The following is a 13,779-nucleotide window of genomic DNA, read 5'->3' as shown; positions in this document are numbered from 1 at the left end:
ACCTTGGGGGAGGTCCCTGGTGCCGGTAAAATGATTAAAAAATTTAAAAAAGATTTCAAATTGATCAAGATAAATACATGGTCCATTCGTTTTTAATTTCAATTCTGAATTTGTAGATAACAGCAAGTTGTTAAACCCGACCAAGACTTATGCTAATCTGCAGTAGTAGTAAACAATATGGATTCTATATTTAATGAAAATATTGTCGATATGTCATGCGATAACATGCACATACGAAGACTGTCAGATCGTCGAATCGTTTAAAAGAGTAAAAATGATAAACATAACCGACTAACGTCAGGCGAATTGCTCTCAAACGACCGGCGAGCGGTTGGCTTCTAAGTAGCTAGCCACGGTTCAGTGAGGCTAGCTTTAGCTTGATTCGACTCTGCAACTTTTAGTTTTCTAGCCTTGTTAGTAATTCAAATAAAAAACTGACTTCAAAAATATGTAAAATATTGCAAAAATTAAAAGAAAAGCTTCCTGATTTCGCAGTGAAAAGGCTCAAAACTATTTTTTGTCTCTATAGAGTTATATCAAGTAACCCGTCTGCAAGACTTCAAAAGCTTCGCTGGCCAGTAATGATCGTTAGACTCAGAAAAGGACAAATACTCAAAAATTTTTTTAAAAGCAAATTTTTTAAACTTGCTACAATTCAAGATAAAAAATCTTCAAAACCAATTTATTGTCTCATAAGACTATCCAGTATCCCTGTTTCAAGCTTTAAATAGTTTCACTGGCTCAAAGATCCATAAAATTGGAATTTAAATTAGAAGTCATTTTAATCCATAAAATTGGAAAATTGGAAGTCATTTAAATATTGAAAACCATTCCATTAACTCTAGAAATTATCCAACTGCTTATCAAACCTTGGTGCAGGAAAATTGGCAAAAAATTCAAAAGATTCAAAAAACTTTAAAACATCACAAATATTTGTAAAATTGCTCATTAAAATCTTGAACATTCTATTACATCTATATTTGGAACTCGATTATAATTATAGGTTACTAGTTTTGAACTTGCATCATAATTTTCCAAAATTTTGAAAAAATAAACTTAATCAAAAAACTGCTAAAACTAGAGTCATTAACATATTTATAACCATTACGTTAACTCTAGAAACAATGCAACAACTTATCATCAAAACTTGAAGGAGGTCCCAAGGACCCTGGTGCAAGAAAATTGATTAAAAAATTCAAAAAGATTTAAACTGGGTCTGTTTAAATAAAAATAAAAATTTTCCAAAATTTGGAAAAATAATAAATTTAATCAAAAAATTGCTTAGGCTGGAGTCATTCAAATACTCATAACCATTCTATTAACTCTAGAAACAATACAACAGTTTTTTATCAAACCTTGGAGGAGGTCCCTGGTGCCGGCAAAATGAGAAAAAAAATTTAAAAAAGATTCCAAATTATCTTTTTAAAAATTGCTGATATTAAAATCTTGAAAAACATGCTATTACGTCTATAATTGGAACTTGATACTAATTAAAGGTTACTGGGTTTGAACTTGGAAAATAAAAATTTTCCAAAATTTGAAAAATTAAATTTAATCAAAAAATTGCTTAGGCTGGAGTCATTCAAATACTCATAACCATTCCATTAACTCTAGAAACTATACAACAGTTTATCATCAAACCTTGGAGGAGGTCCCTTGTGCCGGTAAAATGATAAAAAAAATTAAAAGAGATTCAAAATTATTTTTAAAAAATTGCTGATAATAAAATCTTGAAAAACATTCCATTACGTCTATAATTGGAACTTGATACTAATTAAAGGTTACTGGGTTTGAACTTGGAAAATAAAAATTTTCCAAAATTTGGAAAAATAATAAATTTAATCAAAAAATTGCTTAGGCTGGAGTCATTCAAATACTCATAGCCATTCCATTAACTCTAGAAACAATACAACAGTTTGTCATCAAACCTTGGGGGAGGTCCCTGGTGCCGGTAAAATGATTAAAAAATTTAAAAAAGATTTCAAATTATTTTTTTAAAAGCTGCTGATATTTAAATCTTGAAAAACATTCTATTACGTCTATAATTGGAACTTGATACTAATTAAAGGTTACTGGGCTTAAACTCGGAAAATAAAAATTTTCCAAAATTTGGAAAAAAATTTAATTTAATCAAAAAATTGCTTAGGCTGGAGTCATTCAAATACTCATAACCATTCAATTAACTCTAGAAACTATACAACAGTTTATCATCAAACCTTGGAGGTCCCTGGTTCTGGTAAAATGGTAAAAAAAGATTGCAAAAGATTCAAAATTATTTTCTAAAAATTGCTGATATTAAAATCTTGAAAAACATTCTATTACGTCTATAATTGGAACTTCATACTAATTAACGGTTACTGGGTTTGAACTTGGAACATGATAATAATTTTCCAAAAATTTGAAAAAAAACAACTTTTAGTTTTCTAGCCTTGTTAGTAATTCAAATAAAAAACTGACTTCAAAAATATGTAAAATATTGCAGAAATTAAAAGAAAAGCTTCCAGATTTCGCAGTGAAAATGCTCAAAACTATTTTTTGTCTCTATAGAGTTATATCAAGTAACCCGTCTGCAAGACTTCAAAAGCTTCGCTGGCCAGTAATGATCGTTAGACTCAGAAAAGGACAAATACTCAAAAATTTTTTTAAAAGCAAATTTTTTAAACTTGCTACAATTCAAGATAAAAAATCTTCAAAACCAATTTATTGTCTCATAAGACTATCCAGTATCCCTGTTTCAAGCTTTAAATAGTTTCACTGGCTCAAAGATCCATAAAATTGGAATTTAAATTAGAAGTCATTTTAATCCATAAAATTGGAAAATTGGAAGTCATTTAAATATTGAAAACCATTCCATTAACTCTAGAAATTATCCAACTGCTTATCAAACCTTGGTGCAGGAAAATTGGCAAAAAATTCAAAAGATTCAAAAAACTTTAAAACATCACAAATATTTGTAAAATTGCTCATTAAAATCTTGAACATTCTATTACATCTATATTTGGAACTCGATTATAATTATAGGTTACTAGTTTTGAACTTGCATCATAATTTTCCAAAATTTTGAAAAAATAAACTTAATCAAAAAACTGCTAAAACTAGAGTCATTAACATATTGATAACCATTACGTTAACTCTAGAAACAATGCAACAGCTTATCAAACCTTGGAGGTCCCTACGACTCTGGTGCCGTAAAAACAAAAAAAAAAACAATTGAAAAGATTCAAAAAACTTGAAAAAATTGCAAATATTTTTTAAAAACAGATGATAATAGAATCTTGAAAAACATTCTATTACACCTATAATTAGAATTTGATAAAAACTATAGGTTACTGGGTTTGAACTTGGAACACAACAATTTTCCAAAATTTTCAAAAAAAAACAATTTTTATCAAAACATTTCCAAAGCTGGAGCATTAAAACATTGATAACGATTCCATTGACTGTCGAAACTATGCAACAACTTATCATCAAAACTTGAAGGAGGTCCCAAGGACCCTGGTGCAAGAAAATTGATTAAAAAATTCAAAAAGATTTAAAAAATTGAAGAAATATTTTTAAAAGTTGCTGATATTACAAACTGGGAAAAACATTCTATTACATCTATAATTAGAACTTGATAAAAATTATAGGTTTCTGGGTCTGAACTTGGAACATGATCATAACTTTACAAAAATTTGAAAAAAAAACTAAATTATATCATAAAATTGCTAAAGCTGGAGCATGAAAACATTGATATTGATTTCATTGACTCTAGAAACTATGCAACAGATTATCATCAAACCTTGCAGCAGGTCACAAGGACCCTGGTGCCGGAAAAATGATGAGGAAGTTCAAAAAGATTTTCAAAGATTTTCAAAAGGATGAGGAAGTTCAAAAAGAAAAAAACTCGAAAAAATTGCATATACTTTTAAAAATTGCTGGTATTAAAACCTTGGAAAAACATTCTATTACATCTATAGTTGGAACTTGATAATAATTATAGGTTACTGGATTTGAACTTGGAACATGGAAATTTCAGCAGGTCACAAGGACCCTGGTGCCGGAAAAATGATGAGGAAGTTCAAAAAGATTTTCAAAGATTTTCAAAAGGATGAGGAAGTTCAAAAAGAAAAAAACTCGAAAAAATTGCATATACTTTAAAAAATTGCTGGTATTAAAACCTTGGAAAAACATTCTATTACATCTATAGTTGGAACTTGATAATAATTATAGGTTACTGGGTTTGAACTTGGAACATGGAAATTTTCCAGAATTTGGAAAAAAATTAAATTTTATCAAAAAATTGCTTAGGCTGGAGTCATTCAAATACTCATAACCATTCCAATAACTCTAGAAACTATACAACAGTTTATCATCAAACCTTGGAGGAGGTCCCTTGTGCCGGTGAAATGATAAAAAAATTAAAAGAGATTCAAAATTATTTTTAAAAAATTGCTGATAATAAAATCTTGAAAAACATTCCATTACGTCTATAATTGGAACTTGATACTAATTAAAGGTTACTGGGTTTGAACTTGGAAAATAAAAATTTTCCAAAATTTGGAAAAATAATAAATTTAATCAAAAAATTGCTTAGGCTGGAGTCATTCAAATACTCATAACCATTCTATTAACTCTAGAAACAATACAACAGTTTTTTATCAAACCTTGGAGGAGGTCCCTGGTGCCGGCAAAATGAGAAAAAAAATTTAAAGAAGATTCCAAATTATCTTTTTAAAAATTGCTGATATTAAAATCTTGAAAAACATGCTATTACGTCTATAATTGGAACTTGATACTAATTAAAGGTTACTGGGTTTGAACTTGGAAAATAAAAATTTTCCAAAATTTGAAAAATTAAATTTAATCAAAAAATTGCTTAGGCTGGAGTCATTCAAATACTCATAACCATTCCATTAACTCTAGAAACTATACAACAGTTTATCATCAAACCTTGGAGGAGGTCCCTTGTGCCGGTAAAATGATTAAAAAATTTAAAAAAGATTTCAAATTATTTTTTTAAAAGCTGCTGATATTAAAATCTTGAAAAACATTCTATTACGTCTATAATTGGAACTTGATACTAATTAAAGGTTACTGGGCTTAAACTCGGAAAATAAAAATTTTCCAAAATTTGGAAAAAAATTAAATTTAATCAAAAAATTGCTTAGGCTCGAGTCATTCAAATACTCATAACCATTCCATTAACTCTAGAAACTATACAACAGTTTATCATCAAACCTTGGAGGTCCCTGGTTCTGGTAAAATGGTAAAAAAAATTTGCAAAAGATTCAAAATTATTTTCTAAAAATTGCTGATATTAAAATCTTGAAAAACATTCTATTACGTCTATAATTGGAACTTCATACTAATTAACGGTTACTGGGTTTGAACTTGGAACATGATAATAATTTTCCAAAAATTTGAAAAAAAATAAATTTCTACAAAAAATTGCTAAGGCTGGAGTCTTTTAAAAATTGATAACCATTCCATTAACTCTAGAAACAATGCAACAACTTATCAAACCTCGGAGGAGGTACCTAGGACCCTGGTGTGGAAAGAAAGACAAAAAAACTTAAGAAGATTCAAAAAAACTTGAAAAAATTGCAAATATATTTTTTCAAAATTTCTGATAAAAAAATCTTGAAACACATTATGACACAAGATGCTATGCAGTAACCTTTAATCAAACCCTAGAGGAGGTTATGTGGCTCCTAAGGCTGAAGAAACCTAAAAAATGACAAAAATTTTTAAACTTGAAAAAAAAAATGCAAGTTGCATAAAAATCTGCTAAAATTGGTTATAATAGAAGTTGAAAAGTAATCCAAGGCCAAAAAACATTTTCCAGTATTCTATTATGAAAAGCTAACACAGATTTTCTGTTAGGCTGAAAAAAAATAAATTTCCAGAAAAATTGAGAACCCTAGAGGACGTTCCTTGGCTCTTGAGGCTGGAAAAACAAAAACTGACAAAAATTTCCAAAAACTTGAAAACAAATGCAAGTTTTATCCAAAAACTACTAAAACTTGTCATATTAAAAAATGAAAGCCACTCCATGGCAAATAAATTTTTTTCGGTAACTTATTATCAAACCCTTAAGGACGTTTTCTCGCCCAGTGCGTCTGGAAAGACGTGAAATGAAAAATAAATGTCAAAAAATTGAAAGAATTTGCACGTTTTGAAAAAATAAAATTTGTGCTGTTAAAATATTGAAACCATTCCTCTACTACTAGAAACTATACAGGAACCTATTATAAAACCCTAGAAGAGGTTCCTTGAAAACTAGGGCTGAAAACTCAAAAAATGACAAAAATTTTCCAAAAACTTAAAAAAAAATTGTAAAATTAGTATAAAATTGCGTGTTTTTAGCGATCGGTTGTTCGTCAGTAGCTACGGGGGGGGGGGGGAGGAATTGTCACCAGGGGGCTGATGGGGGGCAACAATGGTGTGGTGTGGGTGGCAACAGCCTGTTGGGGGGGTGGGGGCAATAGTGGGGGGGGGGGGGGTCAACAGTGTGGGTGTCTTCAACCTCTAAGAACCGCCATTCACACCATAAGCATAAGTCTCCAAAACAGTTTGAGCTGAAAGGCTCTAGGAGAACTTAATGCCCGCTGGGCGCCACCTGTTTATCCCGTTTTTGAGGACGAAAAGTCAAATGCGCCAGACGAAAAATTGGTCAAGCGAAAAATCGCATAAAAAAGACCTACAGGACTAATATAATTGCTACAAACTTCGTTTGAGAGCACTTAAAATTAAATTAAAATTTCTTTGTTTGATTCCCACTTAAGGCGTTAAAACAAAACAATAAGCAAAAATAGCTAAGTTCAGACAAATTGCCCTCGAACCCACAGGCAGCACAATTTAATTCAGTGGCCACAGCCTAGATAATTTTTTATTCATGGTTCCAAAAACATCGGATTCAACTCCGCGTCCTGATTACTCAACGCAAGTACTAGCCTCTAGGCTATTATTTCGGGCTCCTGTTATGTCTTATGCTACAATCACTTTATTTTAGCATGAGGTTTTTAGAGAGCGGAAATTGAGATCACCCAAAAAAGAAGGCAAGCTCGAAACCTCACTGGAGAAGTCACAGATTGTTCCTTATCAGAAGCGTAAAAACGGCCGAGGCAACGGTTCGCATATAAAAAGGCACACGTTTACAATAATACCTTAACATTTCATTCGAGAGCAAATAATCAATTTTATTAATAGAAAAACTGAAACATGGACGGCAGATTGCCAGAATAGCTGCGAAAAAGAATTGCGTGCCGTAGCTGTGAAAGATAAACGGATACACATATAAGTTCAAACAAATATTGACGCTGATCAAAACACTATGCGAAATAACATTAAATGATAAATTAATAGGGCTTGTTAAAACTCACTCCGCAGAAACGTTTTTATTACGGACCTTTTTATACATTTGAATTCCTCTGACTTTAAACTAATGCAAATTAAAATTAAGTTGTAAAGTGCAACAGTCATCTTATTGAGTGATTACGTCACGCATGATCGAAATGTAATCACTTTCATGACCTAACATTTTTTACTACGAGAGAGTAAGTAATGACGTCTCGCAGGCAAAGGCTGTTAGTGAGGAGCAGAACAAACGGACAAACAACTCCCACTTAAAATCAACCGAAACGAAAGGCAATCAAAATTGATATAACATCTATTTTCAACCACAAAACTCGCAAAACGATATAAAAATTGAAGCAAGCAAAAACTGCTAATAAAGCTTAAAACCAGACAAAATAGCTGAACATCGTATCTTCATCGTGCGTTAAACATAGCTGAACAACGCACTACTAATAGTTGTGATAACAGAGAGAAACGCCTTTGAAAGTAAAGCTGAAGTTCAAACTAAACATTGCCGGAGAATAGCCGCCGTTGAGGCTCTAGACGCAAATCGGGATTAAAACAGAAAACGAAAGAAGAGATAGAAATTAACAGAATTCTTCTAAACGTTTCGAAAATTGTCCTAACTCAGTGTGAAATTTCAGTTAGATTCTAAAGCTATACTTAATTCAGCCTCTATACCGAAAGCTATGAAGTTTAATACTAATGTCAGCTAGCTCTCTACTTTGATAACCTAAGGCACAATATGATGACCTCAATGGCAGGCTTTATCGGTTTACCACGTTTCTTTTGACCATTTCTTTTCGAATTGTAAAAAAAGGAGAGCGCATAAATTAAAGCCGTTGAGAGGCTGATGGCGGCTATGAAAAAACTGCATCTGATCAAAACATTTTGCTCGCTTAGCAAAAAATTTCAAACCTAGTCTTCTCGCTCGCTCAGAAAAGAGACATGAACAAAAACCCGTCTCTCTTCTCTTCAAGTTTTTTCAGCAATTTGTTGTTTCCCCGCATTCACTTCCTGCTTCAAATACACTGCTACAAAATTACCATCAGAAAAAAGACGTTCCGCCAATACTACTCTTCGAGTCGTAAAAAACGAACACTGCAATATAGCTAGGACCCGCTTGCAGCTCCATAGCTGTAGAAAGTGCCTGAAAAAGTCGCACCTGAGCAAAAATTTCGTTTGCTTACAGAATTTTCTTCACAATTTCTAGCTCGCTCGAAAGCAGCGGAAAGAACAAAAAAAGTGTTGCGGTGAAGTGGGGGTGGGGATGCAGTATGGGGGTCAAACAATTGCTCTAAATGCCCTCCTGGCGCTAGCTGTTTATCCCGTTTTTGAGGACGAAAAGTCCAAACATACCCGGCAGATTATCGGAAAATAGCCGCCGTTGATTCCAATAAGCATGATTGGGATTGAACGAATAGAATATATTGAAAAAAAAAGATTTTTGTACAAAAATATTTTTCAAGTCCGATTTATTTTGATGGCATTTCGTAGTTGAACATACTTCTGTTTCTTAGAGAGAGGCTACAGGGGCTACTATCAACGCCAATAAGCATTAGAGGTGGTAACTAAGACTTATAGGAACGACGTTCAAATAGCGGGGATCTAAAATTGGGCTTTATGGGTTTATCCCGTTTCTATTTCTGACTTCAATTTTTTATACCGATTCTGTTCATTTTGAATTGCTTTGCTTAGCAACTGATGTTCAAATTCACTCTGAGCAGAATGAGAGAAGAGAGAAACTATCCTAGAGAAGTCAAAAAGATTTCACGCAAAATGTCGAAAAAGCGGCAAAATGGTAAAGCGAAAAAAAGTTTGACGAAGTAAAAAAAATACGAGCGCAATAATAGCCGGCTGAGAAGATGAGGGCGGCTATTAATGAGCCAGACGAAAAATTGTCCAAGCAAAACTTTGAGAGCAATTAACCACTCTCTTTTCACTCCACTCTCCAATTTTCTTCAACACTATTCTTTCACGCGTTTAATTTTCTCGTTCGAAATTTACTTCAATAACAAAACATTGCCGGAAGAATTCCGGAAATGAATCGAAGTCAATTGTTGAAAATGAGAGCGCCTAAATAATCGCCTTTGACTACGATATATAATTCGAACATCGTTCGAGAGCAATTAATAATACCTACCAGTGACTGCTCCATTAATGTGAGTGGTTTCATCCTTGATGAGATGCGTGAACATATCTGCTTCATCTTCAAACATGAAGTCACAGCCTTCCCAGCAGCACTCGTACACAACTACAGGAGTACTACTCTCATATCCCGCACAGGGCTCAGCTGCTCGGGGTGTCTGGGTACTGGCCTTCTCCTCTGCCTTCTTGTGCCATAAGTCTTTCTCTTCAACCGAGAGATCGTTCCACTGAACAAACACTCATTAGACATGCTTATTAATCATAAGTAATTAATCATAAGATACAATGGCAATGCTATGTCTTCGAAAACTATGGTACTGAACTTTGCTAACGTCTGTTCATTTGAGACCATATACTGATCCCTTAAAATTCAGGTAGCATGGTAATTTACCATATATGTGTCAAAATACTCAATACCATAAAATACTCAATTTTATCACTTTGATCTTTTCGTTCTATAATCCGATTATAAAGTAGCACTTTGTATTACAAGGATGTTTCATTAAACTTGAATGGATCATTTGAATCGTTATCCAAATGCGCAATATTATTCATAAGGATTAGAGAATTTAAAATGAGCACAAAACTTGACGCAAGTCGACTTTTTAAATCCTAAACACACGTTTCAGCTTAAAAGTCTAGAGCTTTCAAACAACCAATTATAATAATACTTCGAAGATTAACAAATCAGGTAAAAGCGTTTTAATTGATAACGAGAACAGCAACAGAGATTACTTGTTTTCTGAGCAGGATATTTGCCTGTTTCGTATCCCAGACACGCTGAAAATAAGAAAGTCAGTCTAATGAAACTTACAGCTGAACTATTACTGCTATTACAACAGACTCATCAGTAACTACTGAATTTTAGAAACTAAGCCCTCTCCTTATATCAGTGCCCTCTAATTGAAAAGTGCAAAAACCGAAGTTAAATATCCAGTATTCTAATAATGTGCCCAGCATTAAAAACAGCCAGAATACACCGGAAACGAAAGTTTTTTCCTACCTCAGAAATTGAATTTTCTGCCTTCAAAACCTACGCCAACCAGTAAACTACGAAAAATTAAACAAAATGCAATCTTTAAATTTTCGACTTTTACAATGGATTTTAATATCGGAAAGGGAAGGATTCTTTGGGGGGTGTGGAGGGGGAAGTGAGGGGATAGAGGGTAGGTTTGGGGGTCAGTAATTTTTTGGGCGTGTGTCGTGGCGTGGCGGGGGAAGGTGCTGATGGGAAGTGCGGAGGGTGGTAGTGGGAGGTGGTGGTGAGAGGCGAGGTTGTTGTTGTAGGTGTCGCACAGAGCTGCAATTCGCAAGTAATTTTGGTGGAATACTGGCGCTTATTGCTGTTGTTAACTGGTATAATAAAAATAGAAATATTAGTAGTAGTGTGAATGCCTATCCACAACTTTCTTGTGCTGCAGCGAGCTTGCTGCATCTACGCCATGGTGAATGACATGCGGTCCCCGGATTAAGGGGGCCAAGAGGGGCATCAACATTGGTGGAGAGGGGCAAGCAGGGCGGATTATTCTGTGAAGTGTGGTCGTATCGGACTGATGGTTTTAAGTCCCGCCACTCAGCTACCTTTACTGATTGTCCCGCAGGTCAATCATATTCAGGTCAGTGGTGCTCTTACTGCAATTGAAAATGTGGTTTACGCCATGTGGTGCTACTTCATATTTGAGACAGCGGCCTACTCAAGTAAGAGTTTAGCAGGAGACAGTATCCAGTTGTGCTAATCGGATACGTGCAAGTCATGGCATCGTTTGTTCTTCTATCTTTGGTGGAGGTGTGCCTAGTTGCTTGCTGTCTGCTTTCAACTGAGTATGGATTGTGCATCTGTGGATGCTTTTGAGCGCATTTTTGTATTCTTTGCAAATATAATTACTCTTTATTGTTTGTGCGGTTTAACGCGGTCCCTATGAGCATCACTTAGTATCTCATGGGATGAAAACTGGTTGAGGAGGTTGTTTTGTGATCAGTACAGTGGCTCTGACAGCTTTCGGCCAGAAATTAATCTGCTAACATTTCCGTGTGAGCTTTAACAGGCAGCATTTCACCCTCATTTTGTAAGTCAGTGATGTCAGACATTTTTACACAGCCAGTAATTATGCGAAGAGCAAGGTTTTGTTGTGTTTGCAGGCGGTTTGTAATGCTGATTGTGGAAGCCCAAATGGAGCACCGTAGTTCAGGACGCTCTAACCGAAGAGGTGAGGTAGTGGTAAAAAAACTTTTAGGAAATTTGGGTTAAAAAACTGTAAAGCCAACCACATCAACCTTAACAAACCATTACATAATGGGAGTTTAGACACCAACCACCAACTTTGTATAAAACCAGAGAGACATACAATATATAAAATGCAAACGACATTTGAAAAAACCGAGTTTTACAAACATCTTTGAAAGTGAGTGGTGGCATCAAAGTCAATAAGAGGCGGAGCAAATAAAATTTGAAATCTTAAAGATATATCGCATTATCCATGAATAGAAAGCATATATTACTCTAATGAAAACAATTCAGCGACCACTTAACAAAAAAAGCCGGCAACAACGAAAAAATCAAAAATTTTCAAAGACAAATGTCAAAGGCAAACATAACCGGCAGACAGCCAGAAGAGCAGCGAAATAGGGTTGCATACTGTAAATTACACAGAAAAAGATACAAAAATAAGTTCGAAAAAATTAAGGCCACTGCAAAAACTTTAATTAAAAGATGGTGTAATATTGACAGTATTTTTGGGTGCAAAACTTTTGACAACGTACAGGTTTAAACACCTCTCTCTCTCTCTCTCTCTCTCTCTCTCTCTCTCTCTCTCTGGCTTAAGATTCAGAAGCATTAACCACTCGACTACCAGGCCCTTAGAGACGTTTATCTTACAATCGATTTTGTTTTAGCAACGGACAAAATTTCTGAATGCACAGTTTAAGTCAGACAAAAACAAGAAATAAAGCGTGAAAAGTCGAGCAAAAGAATGTTCTAGCAAAAATTTAAAACCAAAAAGCGCCAGACGATGAAACAGAAAGAAAACCGAGAGCACCACAAAAGGGCAGCGCTCAGCTTACAGCTTCGAAGCTATAATAAAATTAATTATTAGCAATAACATAGCCGGAAGATTGCCTGCATAGCTGCGAATTAGACTTGCGTGCCGTAGATTATAGATAGAATCAGATACAGACATAAGTTGAAAAAAAATTATCGACACCGCTCAAAACGAGATGAAAAGAACATTTAGCGATAGAATACTAAATGTTGTTAAAAATCATTCCGCAGAAGCCTTTTTATCAGGGACCTTTGTTACCCATATGAGCTCCGTTGACCTTCAACAAATTCAAATTAAACCTCAGTTTTAAAGTGCAGAAGTCATTTCATTGAGTGAGGTAAGTCAGGTATGATAAAAATCTAATCACGCAAATAACCTAAAAACTTTTGCTAAAGCGAAATGACGTCACGCGCGCAAATGCCGTTAGTGGGAGGAAGAAGTCATTCAGAAAATTTGACTTTTTCAGCTTTGCTGTGTGAACAAATGTAAAACGAAAAAAAGAGCGTCAGAGGACGGAACAAAAACAACCAAAAACACGGCAATATAGCTCGCAGCTATAGAAATGAAATCCTGAAAGGATTTAATTATGCCTCAATGGAGATCAAATGAGATTTATCATTAACAAAAATTCACAAACGGGTGAAATCGAAACAATCGCTCATATTTTTAAACCTAGTTGCCAAACTCGCTAAAAACGTTTAACTTGAACAAAAAAAAATAAGTAGATTCAAATGTGGATGTTTACAAAGTCCACGAGACTTGCTATTAGTTATACTAAGCCACAGAATAAAAATGTAGTGCAAGAGTCGTTAAACCCCCTAGAGATGTTACTTTATTTGTGTGGAATAAACTTAAATATACATATGATGGCCATTGGGATCAATCATTAATGAGACAAAGTAACAGAACAAGAATTTCAAAATTTTTTTAAAAAAATCACAAACATTTCATGATAACAAATAGTGTCATAGTCTTAAAAACAATAAATTTTTCATCGGCGGGTTTGAATAGCTGAAACAATGAAATATTAGAACACATGGATCACCTAAGTATTCGTAAAGAAAACGGACTGGAAAACAGCAAGAAGTCAAATTGCATCACGTGAAAATTAACTCTCAAAAACTGGAAATCTGTTCAAACTCCAATTTCTAAATCATCATCTCAACTTGACTTCAAAAATCATGAATATGTTGAACAGATCTTAATGAAAACATAGCCGAAAAAATTCCGGAAACAATTGACCACCGGAAATCAA

The 13,779-nt window shown here is 34.0% G+C and overlaps 1 protein-coding gene across 2 annotated transcripts in view; it reads right to left on the bottom strand.

Moving 5' to 3' along the window:
* Positions 1-13,779, bottom strand: part of LOC142344124 (protein polybromo-1-like) — a 104,708-nt gene that overhangs the window by 30,898 nt on the left and 60,031 nt on the right. For both annotated transcript variants that reach the window (XM_075395634.1, XM_075395644.1), the window contains one exon: positions 9,482-9,713. In XM_075395634.1, the coding sequence (XP_075251749.1) occupies positions 9,482-9,713 (232 nt within the window). The remainder of the gene's footprint in view (positions 1-9,481; positions 9,714-13,779) is intronic.

The sequence above is a fragment of the Convolutriloba macropyga genome, chromosome 1 (assembly GCF_964194025.1).
Source record: "Convolutriloba macropyga chromosome 1, txConMacr16.3, whole genome shotgun sequence".
NCBI lineage: Eukaryota > Metazoa > Xenacoelomorpha > Acoela > Convolutidae > Convolutriloba > Convolutriloba macropyga.
Note: the sequence above shows the minus strand (reverse complement) of the source record. Positions and strands in the feature narration are given on the sequence as shown.